Below are 19,403 nucleotides of genomic sequence, written 5' to 3'. Positions count from 1 at the left end.
GATGAAGTCTGAGAGGCAGAGAGACACGTCGACGCTCCTGATCACAACGAATGGTGCAACCGTGACCGTCTCAGTTAAACCCAGGACAAGACCAGGACGATTAATTGTCAAAACTAAGCCAAAAACAAAACTCAGTGGTTGACCTTTACTGGTTAATGCCAAGACAAGACCAAGACTGGTTGAGAACAGATAAGACTAAGACTTTTTCTACCTAAGACCAAAGTAAGCATAATACAAACACAAGACTACACCAAAACAACACCAACTGTCCAAGAACAAACCTATCAATGGGTTAGAACAAGACAAGTTACACTGCTGTGACATCAACTCTGATCTTTATTCTTAGCAGGAGTGGACCAGCCTGTTAGACTGCTGTGCTACCCAAGACCAAGACTCTTAGAAGCTGAGACTAGGCAAGACCAAGACTTTTATAGAATAGATAGATAGATAGATAGATAGATAGATAGATAGACAGACAGACAGACAGACAGACAGACAGACAGACAGACAGACAGATACTTTATTTATCCCAAAGGAAATAACTGTAATAGTAAAAAAAAGTGTAAAATATTATGGAACAAAAAACTGGCCGGGGTGATAAATTCAATATTCATAAAGCTATCTAGTAATTTGTACAGTAGTGATTACACTTTTTTACATACCACTATCTGTAGCTTTCCGATGATGCTGTTAGCCTCGATTACCCAGTTGACCGACCTCTGGCACCTGAGGACCAGCACAACATCTCGGCGCAGAGGGATTCCTGCCTCCTTCGGCCTGAGATCCACCGTCACATCCACCTGTAACGCGCTGCTCAGGGACAGAGAAAGAAAGTGAAATAAGAAAACATTGTCAGTGTCTGGCCAACAGATTAAAAATCTGGCCGTCCTCCCAGAAGGAGCAGGACGTACGGAGCACTCTAGTTGACGCAATACGTTTAATCAATCATGGCAGCAGCTCTGGTGTATATCTAGCACTGCTCTCTGGGATCTCTGAGTCATTATTGGGTAATCTTTGTTTTATTAATGCCTGATTGTGTAATCAAAGCATTAGGAGCAGCTACGATGACAAACAAATAAAATGAATTCAAATGAACAGCCCTGATTTAGACCACATTGTTCCATTTGTTTTGAATTTCACAGTTTTCCATTAACATTAAAATTAAAACAACTGGTAGAATCTTTACACTGACCACGCACATCCAAAAGAGCTTAGAAAATACATTATATAGCCAAAAATATATGAACCTGTTGACCACTTTTTATGGAACCCACCATTTTATGGAACCCACCCTCCCTGCTGCCTCGTTTCCTCTGAAAAAAGCTTTTCACAGGGGTTGTGAAATGTGTGTGGGAATTTGTGTTGTGCCAATTTATAAAAAAAAAAAGTCTTTATACAGGTCAGGCACCGATGTTGGATGATCTTGTAATAGGGTAAAGGTCAGGGTTCTGTGCAGACAACACCGCTTTATGCATTTATAAACCTGGTTTTGTGCACGGAGGCACAGTCATGCTGGAATAAGAAAGGGCCATCCCTAAACTGTTGCTTCAAAGTCAAAAAAACGTATTATTTCCTTTATATAATTGATTTATTACACTTGTTATAAATTTTTCTGGTTAATACACTCACTCACTAACTCACTTTCTTAACCGTTTATCCAATCAGGGCCGCGGTGGGATGCTGGAGTCTGTCCCAGCTTTTCAATGAGCGCAAGGAACACAGTAAGACCCTGGACGGGGCGGCAGTCCATTGCAGAGCAGACACACACACACACACACCCATTCACCTATAGGGCAATTCAGTGTCTCCAATTAACCTGACTGCATGTTTTTGGACTGTGGGAGGAAACCGGAGCTCCCAGAGGAAACCCACACAGACAAGCGAAGAACATGCAAACTCCACACAGAAAGGACCCGGACTGCCCCACCTGGGGATCGAACCCAGGACCTTCTTGCTGTGAGACGACAGTGCTACCCACCGAGCCACCGTGCCGCCCAGGTTAAAATATATGAATTGAAAAATCAGAAGGGGTGTCCGAATACTTTAGTCCATAAAGCATGTTTTAAATAAAAAACTAATTTTTATACACACTCAACACACACAACGTACACAAAATCTTAACACCCCCGCTTAGCAGGTATTGTTCCCTTTAAAAACAACTACGTTTATAAAATGTGTACAAAATGTTTATGCGTTTCCTTAAATACAACACAATACAATTTTATTATTATTTTTCTTTCTTTTTCCATGATAGAAGTAAATAACTGATACGCTGAGAGAAATCTAAACAAACAAGCTGCTTGATCAGATAGAGAAAGGAGTTAACAGGCACACAATACATGTCTCAGGTTCAATAAAGAGAAAACTGATGAGACACACATTCTAGATAAAAATGTAGTAGTTTTAACCAACATGAAGAGAACAGAGCGCATCACTCCAGTTCTAAAATCTCTACACTGGCTTCCGGTTAGTTACAGAATAGAGTTTAAAGTCTATAAATCACTAAATGGATTTGGCCTAGAATATATCTCAGATATTTTTAGAGAATATGAACCCAGTAGATCTCTTAGATCCATGAACTCAGAGCCCAGAGTCCAAACTAAACATGGTGAAGCAGCATTTAGCTGTTACGCTGCATAGAACTGGAACTGGACTGCCAGGACATATTAGATGTGTCTCAAATGTAGAAATGTTTAAATCCAGGTTCAAAACTTTTCTCTTTTCTTGCGCCTATGATTGAGCTCTAAATGTTTGCACTCTATTAGTACTGCTCTTTAGCCTCGATGTTTTAAAATCTTTATTTTATTTATTTATTTTTTTCCACTTTTTCCCCCCAATTTTCTCCTCTAATCTAGTCGTGTTCAATTACCCTGATTGCGTCCTCTATACTGATTCGACCCTTCACCGCTGACTGAGGACGCCTCTCAACTGACATACGCCCCCTCCAGTACAGACTGCATTTTCACCTGCACGAGCTGAGTTCATACACCGACGGGCACTGTGTACCGAGGGCCACACCCCCATCAGCATTATTCCTCAGCCCTGTGCAGGCGCCATCAGTCATCAGTATTCGAATCCCCAACTCTGGTGTGCTAGCGTACTTTACCGCTGCGCCACCTGAGCGGCAAAATCTTTATATTAAATGTTTCTCTTATTGCACTTACTTTTTATAAGCTATTTAACTATATTTTCTTTTAGTTTTTCATGTTTTTAATTTTTTAAAGCACTTTATCTCTCTTGTTTTAATGTCATTTAATTGTAAGTGTTTTAATGCTTTAAATTTTTTCCCTTATGTAAAGCACTTTGAATTGTCACTGTGTATGAACGGTGCTATACAATTAAACTTGCCTTGCCTTGCACCTCTTCCTTGTTGCTGGGGTGGGTAACCTCAAGGGTCTGTCTTTCATACCTTTTTACCTTTAGTACGATTTTCCTTTTTTTTGAAAGCATTCAATTCATGTGGCTTTCATGTACTCACTCATACAAAAAGATCCACCTACAAAGGCAAACCATTTAAGAGACCAATCCACCAACCGGCAAAAGCACATTCTTTTTTTTTTTTTTTAGTTTTAAGAGTTTAAGAATATTACTGAGATCTAGAAGGATTTTTTTTCATTTAGTTTCACCCTGTGAGGAACGTGAGATTCATCTGTCAGGAGCAGTAAGAATTTCAGATGAGGATGTGAAATCAACCACAAGCTGCTGATGTAAAAAGCCTCAGAGTTCATGCACTCACGTACTTACACTCCCAAAAGTCTAGATACTAAAATAATATTCATAAAAGCATTTATTTTAATACATTTAAACACTGTAGACAACATTTAAGATCCACAAATTCTAGTCATTTCTCTAAAAGTCAATATAAAATATTAATCATAATATATTTTTTAATTGAATTTATCTTCATAGATTTCTATTAGATTTTAATGGTTTATTGATGTCTGTTACTTTCTTGCTTTTGTAAGGTGTCCTTGAGTGTTTTGAAAGGCGCCATAAATAAAATGGATTATTATTATTCATAATGTTGCAGGTATTTTATTCATTGTCCGTTTTACTACCGCTTTATCCCGGACAGGGTTGCAGTTGGTCTGATTTTTTGGGCAAAAAGTAGTAAACACCCCAGGCAGGTCCAGTCTATCACAGGGCACACACAAACACTTGGGCATTTTAGTAGCTTCAAAAGCATGGCTTTGAATTTGTGGGTGGAAATCGGAGCACCCAAATAAAACCTAAGTAGACACAGGAAGAACATACAAACTCCCCCCAGCCAGGGAATTAATCCCAGGTATTTTTGCCATTACTGCACCACCATGCCACCCTGTTGGAAGTATTGTAGAAGCTTACTGCCTGTAGTGCTGAAGACACAGCTTCAGTTTACAGGGGGGCGTCACGGTGGCTAAGTGGGTAGCACTGTCGCCTCACAGCTAGAAAGACCTGGGTTCGATCCCCAGGTGGGGCGGTCCAGGTCCTTTCTGTGTGGAGTTTGCATGTTCTCCCCGTGTATGCGTGGGTTTACTCCGGGTGCTCCGGTTTTCTCCCACAGTCCAAAGACATGCAAGTGAGGTGAATGTGTTTGATATAACCTTGTGAACTGATGAATCTTGTGTAATGAGTAACTACCGTTCCTGTCATGAATGTAACCAAAAGTGTAAAACATGACGTTAAAATCCTAATAAACAACCAATCAGTTTACAGGCTTTAATAGTCGACTATAGTGGACTGACTCATGTCAGTCTGTGTGAGGTCTGTTGCTTTATTAATACTTACTGCTCAAAGGTCAGGTTTAAATTTCACATTTAGCTTTCTCATAGCAATGCTGTTTTCCCTCCCACCAACAGATGATGCCTTCATTTTTCTATAGCTTGGGTTTCCAAGCTTATTTTATTACACTAAACACTGGTATTATCAGAACCTTTAGCCAAAAGACCTAGAGCAGGGTTGACCAATACATTGATCGCGATTGACCAATCACACTGCACACAGTGGAGATTGTGCCTCATTCAAACAGGTCAACGTGATTGACATGAAATGTGGCCACTGTTTCTTTAATGTAAATGACTTGTTATCATATCTACACCTCAGCCCGCCTAAAGCACTGCTAACCTAGAAAGTTTTCATTCATCAGCAGTGTTGGGGTAGTTACTCAAAAAGAGTAATCCATTACTGATTACTTATTACTTAACTAAAACTGTAATGGGATTACTTTACTCATTACTTCATGGAAAATGTAATCTCATACTTTACTTCCAAGTTACATTCTAAAAGCCATTCAAATATACTGGACAATCTACAAACAAATCTGGAAAGTAAAAAAAGGATAGTAGTTTTTTTTAGTCGGTTTATTTAGGAACAAAATGTAGCAGTAGTTGCAACAAAACATTTATAAAATGAATTGAACTATACTTGATGTTACTATGTGTACAGTCTACTATGTCCATATGTTCCTCCACTATGTATCTTGCTTCAAGTCTCTTCATTTCTCCCTGAGTTACCTTCATTCCTGGTACTGAATGAAAATCCAGTTTAGCTTGTTTGGGTGATGTTGGGGCACTCGTCGTTTCGGCACAGGGGTCTTTAGCCACGAGTTTTGTTTTAGCATTCACCCTGATTAAATGCTTCGACAGACTGCTTGTTGAGTTTGCAGCAGTTGAAAGGTGCTTTTGGCTTGGACATAACCTACACTTCACGGTAATGTTTTTGTCTTTGTGTTCAACAAATTCAAAATACTGAGAATATCTCCATTTGTAGAAACACCCAGTCTCGTCCTCTGCCATTGTTGCCAGACTGCGTTTGTGCTGCGCTCGTCACATTCACAGTCACATGACCAGCTGTGCAGTCAGCTGTGGCAAGGAGTGCATGCAAAAATAACACAGAAAACAGCTCTGTTTTATGCTTTGGATTTTAATAATAATTTTTTTTATATAAAATGTGAGTAACGCAGGTGACACAGTTGTTACATCTAGTAACTGTACTGTGATTACAAAATATTTAACTGTAATGCGTCACATTACTTCGTTCCAGAAAAAGTAGTCACATTACTGTAATGCGTTACTTTGTACCGCATTATCCCCAACACTGTTCATCAGTAGCCATTTCGTTCATGACGGAGAATATTTAGATCTCATGTTACATACAGAAATTGTAACCCTACAATCTGACATTCATATGAAGTCAAGGGCCTTTGCTGGACAATTTTGGAACTTGCTGGTTAGGAAAAAAATATCCAAACATAAAAAAATGTACCACATGCTTGACAGCATTTTTGGATCAACCTACTTCCGTTAATCAGCCTTTTTCAACATGAAAATAATTGAGTCTAAATCTCGGTTCAAACTTACTGATTAAAACTTGGAAGCCTGCTTGAGAATTGGCATCAGCAGCTATTGTCCAGACTACATAAACCTGGCTGACACCATTCAGTGTAAATCGTCAGATAATGTTAGTGTGATTTTTCAGTCACTTGCCCTGTAAAGCTGAATATTAATATAGGCAACTGAAGTGCATTTAAAAAAGCTTCAATGCTACTTTGAAAATTGATGAGGCCAACCTTTTTTTTTTTAAGTAGATCGTGATGACCTGTCGACCTAGAGGATGTACTGTAACCTCAAAAGTCATTTAAAGAACAGTATCAAACAAAACCTCTCCCACACTGACCTGCTGGAGTTCGGGGCCTGCAGCTCAATGATGTGCACCTCCTGAGAGACTTGCGGCCCTGAGAGGACACAGCCCTTGGACAGCTGAGGCAGACTGTAACTAGCCAGGTAGTTTAGAGACAGGAACTTGTTGTCAATTTTGCAGGTGTCGGAAAACACAGGATCTGAAAACAGTGCAAGCAAAGATGAAGCTGAGTGAAGCTTGAGAGAGAAGGACACAAACATGTATGATTTAACCAGTGACCACCAGTGCCAGGTACAGTCATCACAAGTGCAGTGTAGAATGCTGCACGTAGTGACTGAATACCCTGAACACCCTTCACCCTATTGATTTTAAACATGTATTTGAAACTGAGTGTTCATACACTGATCAGCCATAACATTAAAACCACCTCCTTGTTTCTACACTCACTGTCTATTTTATCAGCTCCACTTACCATATAGAAGCACTTTATAGTTCTACAATTACTGACTGTAGTCCATCTGTTTCTCTACATACTTTTTTAGCCTGCTTTCACCCTGTCCTTCAATGGTCAGGAACCCCACAATACCACCACAGAGCAGATACCATTTAGGTGGTGGATCATTCTCAGCACTGCAGTGACATGGTGGTGGTGTGTTAGTGTGTGTTGTGCTGGTATGAGTGGATCAGACACAGCAGTGCTGATGAAGTTTTTAATACCGTGTCCACTCGCTGTCCACTCTATTAGACACTCCTACCTACTTGTTTCACCTTGTAGATGTAAAGACTCATCTATTGCTGCTGTTTGAGTTGGTCTTCTTCTAGACCTTCATCAGTGTTCACAGGACGCTGCTCATGGGGCGTTGTTGGCTGGATGTTTTTGGCTGGTGGAATATTCTCAGTGCAGCAGTGACAGTAAGGTGTTTAAAAACTCCAGCAGTGCTGCTGTGTCTGATCCACTCATACCAGCACAACACACATTAACACACCACCACCATGTCAGAATGGTCCACCACCTAAATAATACCTACTCTGTAGTGGTCCTGGGAGAGTCCTTACCATTGAAGAACAGCATGAAAAAGGGCTAACAAAGCATGCAGAGAAACAGATGGACTACAGTCAGTAATTGTAGAACGAAATAGATCTAAAGCCCTTAACGTTCTCGACTCCAGGGGCGCCATACAAGGGTTGACCCTACGCTCTGACCACAGCTCCCAAACATCCCGGGATACATGGAAGAAACAATTCCTTGTACTGTACACATACATGTATATAATCCATCTAAAGTAGATGTATCGGAGCCAGATTCTTCCTGTAACGTGGTCTGACGGGCAGCTACGCAGGACACACACATTTACTCTGTGTATAAACAGAACTTCCTGTTTGGGTCCCGCTGGTCTGGATCTTGTGGTTAGAATTTTCATCAGAACTTTCCTTATTTTTCTACGCAACGTTGAACTTTAAATTAATATTTTCCATCTCTGTCTGTCTGTCTCTGTTTTTTCCACTCACTGTGTTTTGAGGAGTGAAAGAGTTGGCAGGAAAACACACATCTGAGTAAGAGCTTTCGTTTTTATATTTAATAGGACTGTCACTCATTAATCTGCTGGCACTACTTCATTCCTTCATTCATTTATTGTCTGTTTTACCATCGCTTTATCCTGGTCAGGGTCACGGTGGGTCTGATTCATTGGGCAAAAGCCAGGAAACACTCCAGACAGGTCACCAGTCCATTACAGTGCAAACACACACACACTTATGGCAATTTCTAGTAGCTCCAATTAACCTGATTGCATGTCTTTGGACTTGTGGGAGGAAACGGATGAAACGCACATGGGCACAGCAAGAACATGCAAACTCCACACAAAAAGGATCCTGGCTGCCCGGATGGGTAATCAAACCCAGGCCCTTACTCAGACCCAGCACAAACCACTGTGCCAATGCCATCTGCCGTCCCCGCCTTAATCATGCATCATATTTATTATTTATTTATTAGGATTTTAACGTCATGTTTTACACTTTGGTTACATTTATGACAGGACAGGTAGTTACTGGTTACACAAGATTCATCAGTTCACGTCTTTTTAGTGTCAAACACAGTCATGGCCAATTTTGTATCTCCAGTTCACCTCAATTGCTTGTCTTTGGGACAGTGTTAGCCTAGTGTGTAGAGCTTTGGGCTATCAACCGGAAGATTGGCGGTTCAAATCCAGGCTCTGCTATGCAGCCACTGCTGGGTCCTTGGGCAAGGCCCTTAACCCTGTCTGCTCCAGGGGCGCCGTATGATGGCTGACCCTGTGCTCTGACCCCAGCTTCCAAACAAGCTGGGATATGCGAAGAAAGAATTTCATTGTACTGTACACCTGTATATGTATATATGACAAATAAAGTATATCTTCTTCTTCTTCTTTGGACTGTGGGAGGAAACCAGAGCTCCCAGAAGAAAAACCCACACAGACACAGGGAGAACATGCAAACTCCACATAGAAAGGACCCTGACTGCTCCACCTGGAAATCGAACCTAGGACCTTCCTGCTGTGAGGTGACAGTGCTACCCACCGAGCCACCCTGCATCGTATTAAATACAATGTGTTTTTGCTTCCTGCAGCTCCCAAGCGGATTATTTGCACATTTTCTGCAGTTTTATATGAAATTTTATATTTATTTTTCAGGGACAGTCTGGCATTGTGCTGACAGAGGGTTTGTTGCCTGTGATTGTCACAAAATGCCAACCATAAGTGATTTGTGAATCACAAAGTGTGCCCTGTATAACGATTCACCCAGACTATATTAAGAGAGACTGGGTGAGAGGTTGAGTGGGAGTGAGCTCAGTTATTACTCACACCATCACCATCACTGCTGCCACTGAGAGGCAATTAGTGAGGCGCTACTCAAACTGGGATTTATTGGTGGCGTGTTGTGTGAAGGTAATTATACAGATTTATGACCGAATCATTTCCTTAAACACATTTCCACTCACTCACCTTCTCCCACTTTGATGTAGACATCCCGGGTCATTCTGAGCTCGGTGAAAGAGGTGACGGCGCGGTAGTGGCGCTGGGCCCATGACAGCAGGTGATCGTTTCCGTGGGGTAACGTCTCCTTTCGAATTTCACTGGAGACTGAGAAATTTTCACTTTCAAACTGTACATCCGAGCCGTCTGATACCTGAGAGAAGAACAAACAGAAATGATGCGTTAGCAGGGGCATAAGAACCCGTTTCTTTCATGTTGTCCTCCCCCATACACACACACACACACACGGTTAGTATGGTATATACACCGATCAGCCATAACATTAAAACCACCTCCTGATTTCTACACACACTGTCCATTTTATTAGCTCCACTTACCATATAGGAGCACTTTGTAGTTCTAAAATTACTGACTGTAGTCTATCTGTTTCTCTACATACCTTTTTAGCCTGCTTTCGCCCTGTTCCTCAGTGGTCAGGACCCCCACAGGACCACCACAGAGCAGGTATTATTTAGGTGGTGGATCATTCTCAGCACTGCAGTGACACTGACATGGTGGTGGTGTGTTAGTGTGTGTCGTGCTGGTATGAGTGGATCAGACACAGCAGTGATGATGGAGTTTTTAAACACCTCACTGCTGGACTGAGAATAGTCCACCAACCAAAAATATATCCAGCCAACAGCGCCGCGTGGGCAGCGTCCTGTGACCACTGATGAAGGTCTAGAAGATGACCAACTCAAACAGCAGCAATAGATGAGCGATCGTCTCTGACTTTACATCTACAAGGTGGACCAACTAGGTATGAGTGTCTAATAGAGTGGACAGTGAGTGGACACGGTGTTAAAAACTCCATCAGCGCTGCTGTGTCTGATCCACTCATACCAGCACAACACACACTAACACACCACCACCATGTCACTGCAGTGCTGAGAATGATCCACCCCCCAAATAATACCTGCTCTGTGGTGGTCCTGTGGGGGTCCTAACCGTTGAAGAACAGGGGCTGCCAATAAAGGGGTCAACTCCATATTAACACCCATGGTTCTGAACTGAAATGTCCAACAAGTTCAAGTTCATGATTACATTTTTTTGGACATGGTGGTGGAGGAACACATAGGGCATAGTGTGACTCTCCGGATGTGGTAAGGCTGACTGTAAGAATTCAGCATCGATGGCTGCACATGTTGGAGTATGTGCTAGCTTATGTTTTTAGCTTCAATGTGGTACAAGTGGCAGAGGAATTCATAAAGGGAATTGGACATGACTACAGTGGGGGTAATAATAATAATATGTGTGAACAGAATATTCTAGAAGATTTGATATGAATATTTCTCAGAACACTGACAAACACCACTGTCTTGTTTGAAACAAACACTTGCATAAGTCATTGTTTAGTTTCTCATCCAAGTCTAGGCTCAGATCAGAGGGCAGCTCTTGGCACTAATGTTACCCCTGATTTATAATGCAGACACGGCTCTGCTTTCCTGGACTCGTGCAACACATTTCTAAGACATCCAGAAACAAAGAATTCTTTGTGGATAAAGATCTACCCATAAAACCCGGTGCTGCATCCATGTGCACATCCTGTTTTATGGTCAGTGAAACTTTAACCTGTAAAATTTTAGAGGCTTGAGGCAACACACAAAAAAGAAACAAAAATAAATACAACATACACCCCAAAACTAAACTTTTACTTACACCTGTGCACACCTGTGTGTGTTTTAAACCAGCATTCCCTAATGTATCTTATTAAAACACATCTGGAGCTTCCTCATCAGCTTCTCAACCCCCCCCCCCCCCCCCCCCCCCCAACCAGACCTTCCAGCTGACCAGCTTCCAATACCCCCCCCAAACCTTCAAACCAGTCCTGCCTGACCAGCTCCCAATACCCCTCCAAACCATCAAATCAGACCTTCCTGACCAGCTTCCAATACCCCTCCAAAACCATCAAACCAGACCTGTCTGACCATTTTCCAATACCCCTCCAAACCATCAAACCATTCCTACATGACCAGCTCCCAATACCCCTCCAAACCATTCCTACCTGACCAGTTTCCAATACCCCTCCAAACCATCAAACCACACCGGCCAGACCAACTTCTAATACCCCTTCCAACCATCAAACCATTCCTGCCTGACCAGCTCCCAATACCCCTCCAAACCATCAAACCACACCGGCCCGACCAACTTCTAATACCCCTTCAAACCATCAAACTATTCCTGCCTGACCAGCTCCCAATACCCCTCCAAACTATCAAAACATTCCTGCCCAACCAGTTTCCAATACCACCAAAAACTATCAATCCAGTCCTGTCCGACCAGTTTCAAATACCCCTCCAAACCATAAAACCACACCTGCCCGACCAGTTTCCAATACCCCCCCAAAACCATCAAACCAAACCTGCCTGACCAGTTTCCAATACCCCTCCAAACCATCAAACCATTCCTTCCTGACCAGCTTCCAATACTTCCCCAAAACCATCAAACCAGACCTGCCTGGCCAGTTTCCAATTCCCCTCTAAACCTTCAAACCAGTCCTTCCTGACCACCTATTACAAGTCTAACCTGCTTCCAATACCTCTCTGAACAGACCTTCCTGACTAGGTATAACCAGCTTTTAATACTCTTCTAAAACTTGTTTGATTGGTTGTTTTTAGCATGAAAGCTAACTATCTCTGCATTAAACAGCAATCCAAGTGCCACATGCTTATCTGAGAGAATGAGGGGTGTTAAAAGAGCAGGGTAGTTATTTTAGCCTTAGGTAGTTACCCCCTATGGAGAGACTGGAGTTACAGCCACTCGGCTAATTAGGAGCAATAAAGAGGAGGAGCAGTTTTTCTCACTTAGTTAACCACAGTCAGATTAGCCGGACCACATCAATCACATTCACGCTGTACGTTCAGGTGTTCAGCTTTCACTGATGTCTCAAATCCCACTCTTTTGTATCTGCCGGGCCAGTTACTCCGTCTTTACTTCAGCATTTAATTCCCATCCCGATCATCATTTTTCCCAAGACGTTTGGTTCCTAGTGGTCTCGTTTCTTGAAAGCGGTGCTATATGACGCATGAAGACTGCATGTCTCGGTTTAAATTCTTTTGAAGTCTTGTTTACGGCATTGTTTGAATGATGGTGTTGGGTTTTTCAGAACTTTGACTGTAAAATAAATTCAAAACAAATTATATGTTTAATTAACCAGGCTGCCAGGCTGACATCATTGTTCTCGTTTAACTGAGTGGAAACAGAATTTATTTCTCACGCTTGTAAACTCAGCGTTATGAGACGTTACTCAAACAGCGGTGTTCGTGGACTTAGAACTAGCCTCAGACTAGTCTATTCTGATTGAGGTGTAAACCTGAATGTATTCTATTCCAAATGAGCTATTAGTCGGATTATTAACAGTTTATGAGGCTGCATGTAAACATCACTAGTGTTGGGTGTGGGGTTCACAGGTAGGAGAAACGTTCTACATTTAAGAATTACTCCACGTAGTTCAGCTATTTTGTTCTGCACTCATAAAATGTATCTTTTTTTATTTTCATCCTGGTCAGGGTCGTAGCTGTCCATAACCCTCCGCTGACATCCTGTTAGGGTGTGTGTTACTGCATCACACTCAGTGATACTTGAGCAGACCCACTATGACAATGACCAGGATAAAACCAACTGACCAGTGATAAAAACTAAAATAAAATATTTAAAGATAGAACCGGTATTTTTGCCTTAAGCTTCATTTTTTATAAGGAAAAACTGATCAGGCCGCAAAGCCATCATTACAAATTATTTTCTTTAATTAACAAAAGGAAAAGAAAAATGCAAACATGTGTATGTGCTGTAAAATAAAAAATTATCTAAATTCCAAGTCAACGTTCGAGGTATTTAAATAGGACAGAGTTTATAACAAGAAGTCCATAAAAGCTTCAACGTTTTGTTTTTGACTAGATGTGAAATTTCAGTGTCTGAGTTTCCTCATTCACACAATCCTAGGTGAAGTAAGGCTAAGAATTTGGCGTAAACAGTCCTGTTTATCCCGTATCTGGCGGTAAACAGCTGCAGACAGTAGCTTAGCTCTGGGGTCTTGCTATGTTCTACGGGCTTACGTTCAGCGAGCGCTCTCTGGGGCGTCTGACTCATGGCTAGCGTCTGCCGAGGTGAGAGGAATGGAAACTTCGCATCATCCCGCTAGCTGACCTCATTGAAACAGAGAAGTTATCAAACCCAACAAAACCTACACGCAATCATGCCAGTCAGATAAAGTGAATACGCAGGTTTTCATCTGTTTATGTTAAAAAAAAAAACGCCCACTGTTAACATCTGGAAGGTTCTTAGTATGAAATATGACCTTCTGAAATATTAGGACCTGCATTTAAGGAGGTTGAGTGTAGCTGCTGAATTTGCAGGGGCGCAGAGATACACAATTCCCAACAGATTTCCTTTAACCAGCAAAATTTTAAAAATAAATCACAGATCTAACAACAACAATCATTTCATTTGTGAATATTGTTTAAAATATTTATTATCAGCTCAAGAACAAATTCAGAAAAAAATAATTTATCAATTCAATATCTATTTATTCCTAGTCAGGGTCATCATAGGTATTTTACCCAGGGGCCACTTCTCAGATTCGCCCAGGAGATTCAAGCTCTATAAAGACATCTCAGTTTAAAGAAACTCCAGTGTCCAGGACAGAGGCCTGACCTCACACCACTGAACAGCTTTGGAATGAACTGGATCATCAACTGAAGCTTTCTTGATCATCAGTGCCCATCTTTTCAAATACTGTGTTGACTAAATTGTCTTCTCACAAGACGTTGATATGTCTCTGTAGGAATTTGTTCCCGTTTAGTCAAGTCAAGTCAAATTTATTTATATAGAGCTTTTTACAATGAACATTGTCTCAAAGCAACTTTACAGAATCAAGGACCAACACACCAAAAAACCCTATTGAGCAAGCCGAGGGTGACAGTGGCAAGGAAAAACTCCTTTAAAATTACAGGAAGAAACCTTGAGAGGAACCAGACTTAGCAGGGACCCCCATCCTTTTTGGGTGGCCTGGAGGAAAAGACAATTTTCGGTCGAGACTGAGAGATGCTTATAGTCTGGATTTAGCTCCATCTCATCTCCACCTTTCTGGACGCTCAAAGAAGCTTTAAGGGGAAGAAGATTTTCATGTGATGATGTGAAAGCAGTGCTGCATCAGTGGCTACGCGCTCAACCAAAAACATTTTTTGCTGATGGAATTAAAAAGTTGGTATGACGCTGGAAAAAATGTATTTTCAAAATTCTTAACAAATAGAGTTTAAAAAAAGTTCTTCAAAAACACTTGTATATTTTGGAAAGCCAAGAGGGAAATGAGGTGAAATTTTTTACTTTTTAAATAGATCTGACAAGTGCTACTAAATCCTAATCCGAAAGACTGTTTAAAACCTTTTTACATTTCAATCCGCAGAGCTTTTGGTTTGACTTGTCAAGCCCTTCGTTAGCTGAGAGAGGTGTGTCAAAAAAAAGAAAGAGAAAGAAAATGTGCTGCGTACTCAGAATGGGAACCCCAAACTTTCTCCACACCTCTAAAAACACACACATTTCACTGGGGTTTCCTGCACTCTGCATATCAGCATCTACATATTACTACCATATGTGCAGGAGAAGTGGAGACGCCATGCCAAATGGTTCGCTTCAATTATCACCACAGAGTAATGTCGAGAAAGCACGAACGTCTCGGACCATGATGAAGTGCTTCAACCAGACGTAAGACTCCCGGGACGGGACAAACTCGCAACAACAATCCAGAGAGACACTGGCGGTGAATGTATTTGTGCGTGATTCGTTCTGCTGACTCCACTATAAAAGCTAATCAGGTCTCTGGCCGGGACTCAGGCTTGTGTTCCTCTGAAGTCCAGAGGCCGCGCCAACTAGAAAACAACACCATCAATTTTCAAGCTCTTCAGACGTACAGGCCTCGGTTGCAAAACCGATATTGGCCACATGGTTTCAATTAACGATCTCCTCCGGGCAATAAAAGTCTGAACCGCTTCTTGGCACGAGCAGAAAGCGATACACATTTTCAATCAGCCAAACTTTTAAAAACGTTGCTCCATCAAATGCAGCCAAGGACGTTTTCCAGATCAACATATTCAAACAGCACAGCCTGAAATACACAGTAACCCCTTAAATTTCAACATTCACTTTACATCTCATTTACTCTGGACAATAATTAATTCAACATGATTTTACTGGACACATCTCTGCCCATCCCACATAGTGTTAGTTCAACAAGCTTTAAAACGTTAACCACGTCTAGAAAGATTCTAACAAGCTGAACAGCTGGAAAAGCTTTACAACCCAGTTTCAGAAGTTCTACAAAATATTTTAATGTAAACAACAACAAAACAATGATTAACAAATCAATTTAGCTGTAATTAATTAAAACAGTACAACAAAAAAGATCTTTACTGATTTACCTAATGAACATAAATTTTATACCTGCAACACATTCCAGGGTGGCACAGTGGCTAAGCCTCACAGCAAGAAGGTGGGGCGGTCCGGGTTATTTCTGTGTGGAGTTTGCATGTTCTCCCCATGTCTGTGTGGGTTTCCTCCGGGAGCTCCGGTTTCCTCCCACAGTCCAAAAAACATGCAGTCAGGTTAAGTGGAGACACTGAATTGCCCTATAGGTGAATGGGTATGTGTATGTGTGTCTGCCCTGCGATGGACTGGCGCCCCGCCCAGGGTGTTACTGTGTGCCTTGAGCCCATTGAAAAGCTGGGATAGGCTCCAGCACCCACCCGACCCTGACTGGATAAGCGGTTAAGAAAGTGCGTGAGTAAGAACACATTCCAAGAAAGTTGGGACAGATGTGTGTTTACTACAGTTTCACTATGCTGTGAAACAGTATTCACGCCGCACTTAATTTCTCCTATTTTTGCTAATTTGTCACATTTAAATGTTTCAGATCTTCCTTCCAACTATTTTTAATATAAGATAAAAAGAACATCAGCAAACACAAAACAACAGGAGGCCCCAGAGAGCGTTGCCACCGGTCGGCTGGGCACCATCTAGCGGGCATAATTGGCAGTGCCTGCAGCAGACACAGTTCTGCTAGGGCGGGATGACTGGACTATGTGGGTGGGGTCTTCAAACACTGTGTAAGGACCCTGATTAGCAGATAGAGAGGCATCTGTGCAGAACGCATGGGTAAAAAAGAGTTACGCAAATGGGCTGCGCGTGGGTCGTAGGAGGTGTGAGCAGCAATATACCCACCTCAACTGCAATCAGGGATCCCCCAGCAGCGGAAGACAAATCGACTATGCTAAATTGGGAGAAAATGGAAGAAAATGTATAAATAAAATAGAAAAAAAAACTATTCTATTGATTATTTAACTGAGAAACGGATACAAATTTAAGCCTAATTTTTCTCCTACCAACATGACCTTAAAAAAAACAAGCTACATTTGGCTTCAGAATGCTGGTCTCTTTATTGTTTGGAGAAAATGTGTCGACATTGAACTATTGTGTTTTAGAGACAGAAGCCTGAATGAGGAGAGGCTGTGTTCTCACCAAAGTGTCAGGATTTCTTGGCGTGGACTAGTAGAACCCCGAACTGTTCTAGGGTATGAGATCATTGTCCAGGCTGATCTCATGTTAGGAAACTGTCCAAAATGATGCAATCGTTCACTGATTATTCACTGTGTTTGCTACACTCTATGACCAAAAGAATGTGGACACAGCTTTTAATTATATAGCTCAGGTGTTTAGCAACACCCATTGCCAACAAATGTATAAAATTGAATATATACACTTATTTATATGATTCTAATTTGTTCCAGTATGACTGTGCCCACGTGAACAATAAAGGGAATTAAATTGGCCTGCATGTAGAAGACAAACTGTTTTCCTGATACAGTGTATGGTGGTAGAAAGTAAACAACCATTTGGGATATGTTCCAATCAACACAACCATACAGTAGATGTAATCAAGAAAAAAAAATATAAAATTAGGCACTCTCCATTCTTGCTTGATATGGCACCTTAGCTGCTTAATAGTCCAAGGTTGTTCTGGTTATTGGTCTAAGACTGTGACCAACTTAAAGACCGTTGAAAAACTGACCAACTTAATTCATTTTTGAACATGGAAGTTGCACAAAAGTAGTAAGTAAATAAATATTTGGGACATGGTCCCATCCACTCAACTGAAGCAGAAAGTTGAGAAAATAATGTAATATTTTTATTATATTGTAATTAATAATATCTTGGATGAGATACACACATGTCCAGCATACTGTGTTATTATTATTATTATTGTTTTTACATATTAGAAGGGTAGGTGGTCACTCAGTGGTCAGTGGACTAGTGATCAGAAGGTCACTGGTCCAAACTCCACCACTGCTGAGTTACAATTGCTGGGTCCCTAAACAAGGCTCTTAAACCTAAATAGCTTGCATTGTTTTCAGTAACATAAATGTAAATATAGGATGAGGACTAATATTCAGGGGGTCCTGATCATGCATTACCCACTAGCAACCAGAAGGGTCATGCATGCTGCCTCTCTAGCCTGGAAATTACTGGCTTAACAGGATGTGATGCACGGGATGTATGTTTGCTCAATGCAAACTCACAACTGGAGTCCCACAGAGTTCAGTACTTGGTTTATTTGGATAGTGCTAGCTCAGTGATTAAAGTACTGCACTAGTAATCAAAAGGTTGCTTGTCCAAACCCCACTAGAGTGGTAGCCTAGTGGTAGGGCTTTGGGCTATCAACTGAAAGGTTGAGAGTTCGAATCCCAGCTCTGCCATGCAGGCACTGTTGGCCCCTTGAGCAAGGCCCTTAATCCACTCTGCTCCAGGGGCCCCGTACAATGGCTGACCCTGCGTTCTAACCCCAGCTTTCAAACAAGCTGGGATATGTGAAGAAAGAAGTTTGGGGTCCTGTATATATGACAGAAAAAGGCATTCTTCTTTTACTGCCAAGCTGCCACAGTTTTTAAGTTTTACCATTCACAAAGCCCAAGGTTGTAAGGATTGGTTTAAAGCACACGGCCATTGGACACATGCTCTGGAATAATTAGCTATGCAGAAGGAAGCAAACTGTAAAGTTGGTGAAAAGGATAAAATGGTGTGCACATGTTCAGCCTAAATCAATCCCCCACCCAACGCCAAGTGAGTCCAACCTACAGTTTGAAAAACAATTCTTTAAACAACATGCATGCTATATGTGCCAGGATTACTTGGAACAAACTTGTGCCATTGTGTGCCATTTAGTGAGATCATTGTCTTAGCTGATCTAATACTAACTAAGATGAATGTATGTCTCCTCTGAGATGATGTCATCTCGTACTCTGGACTCCTAACACATAGCAGAAGCTTAGGGAGGAGCGTGCAAGAACAGCAATATATGTGAGCACTGACAGGCCATGAGGGGATAAGGTGTCTCTTCTTTCACCGAACTGTCTCAGTCTGACGAGGCATCCCAGAGGGGAGTGCTAATACATCTGTCCTTTACCACCACTGTCTCAGCGGATCACATGACATGTAGACATCTTGTTCACAACAGCTCAATTTCTGTCAATCACCCGCACCTTTGTGGACTTATTTAAGCATTTAATGTTGTTACTGAGCGGACGGAGGGCGTCCGCTGCTTTCCACCAACTGTCCAAATAAATACTGCTGCCAAAGCACACAGATCAGGTACACTCGATTTGTGCACGGAACCACAGTCTTCCAGTAATACCACACTGAGCTGTGTGTGTGTGTGTGTGTGTGTGTGTCTGTGAATATATCGGCCTAATTACTGAACAGCCCGCCGGCTACAAGTGCAAAAAT

At 41.7% G+C, this 19,403-nt stretch overlaps 1 protein-coding gene across 1 annotated transcript in view; it reads right to left on the bottom strand.

The window, feature by feature from the left end:
- tgfbr3 (transforming growth factor, beta receptor III) overlaps nt 1-19,403 on the bottom strand; it is a 131,562-nt gene that overhangs the window by 34,308 nt on the left and 77,851 nt on the right. Inside the window, exons 5-7 of the mRNA XM_062997317.1 lie at nt 9,600-9,783; nt 6,655-6,817; nt 663-810 (exon numbers count right to left, since the gene is read on the bottom strand). Coding sequence (XP_062853387.1) covers nt 663-810; nt 6,655-6,817; nt 9,600-9,783 — 495 coding nt within the window. The remainder of the gene's footprint in view (nt 1-662; nt 811-6,654; nt 6,818-9,599; nt 9,784-19,403) is intronic.

The sequence above is a fragment of the Trichomycterus rosablanca genome, chromosome 6 (genome assembly GCF_030014385.1).
Source record: "Trichomycterus rosablanca isolate fTriRos1 chromosome 6, fTriRos1.hap1, whole genome shotgun sequence".
In the NCBI taxonomy this organism is placed as follows: Eukaryota; Metazoa; Chordata; class Actinopteri; order Siluriformes; family Trichomycteridae; genus Trichomycterus; species Trichomycterus rosablanca.
This window is presented reverse-complemented; position numbering and strand designations above follow the sequence as displayed.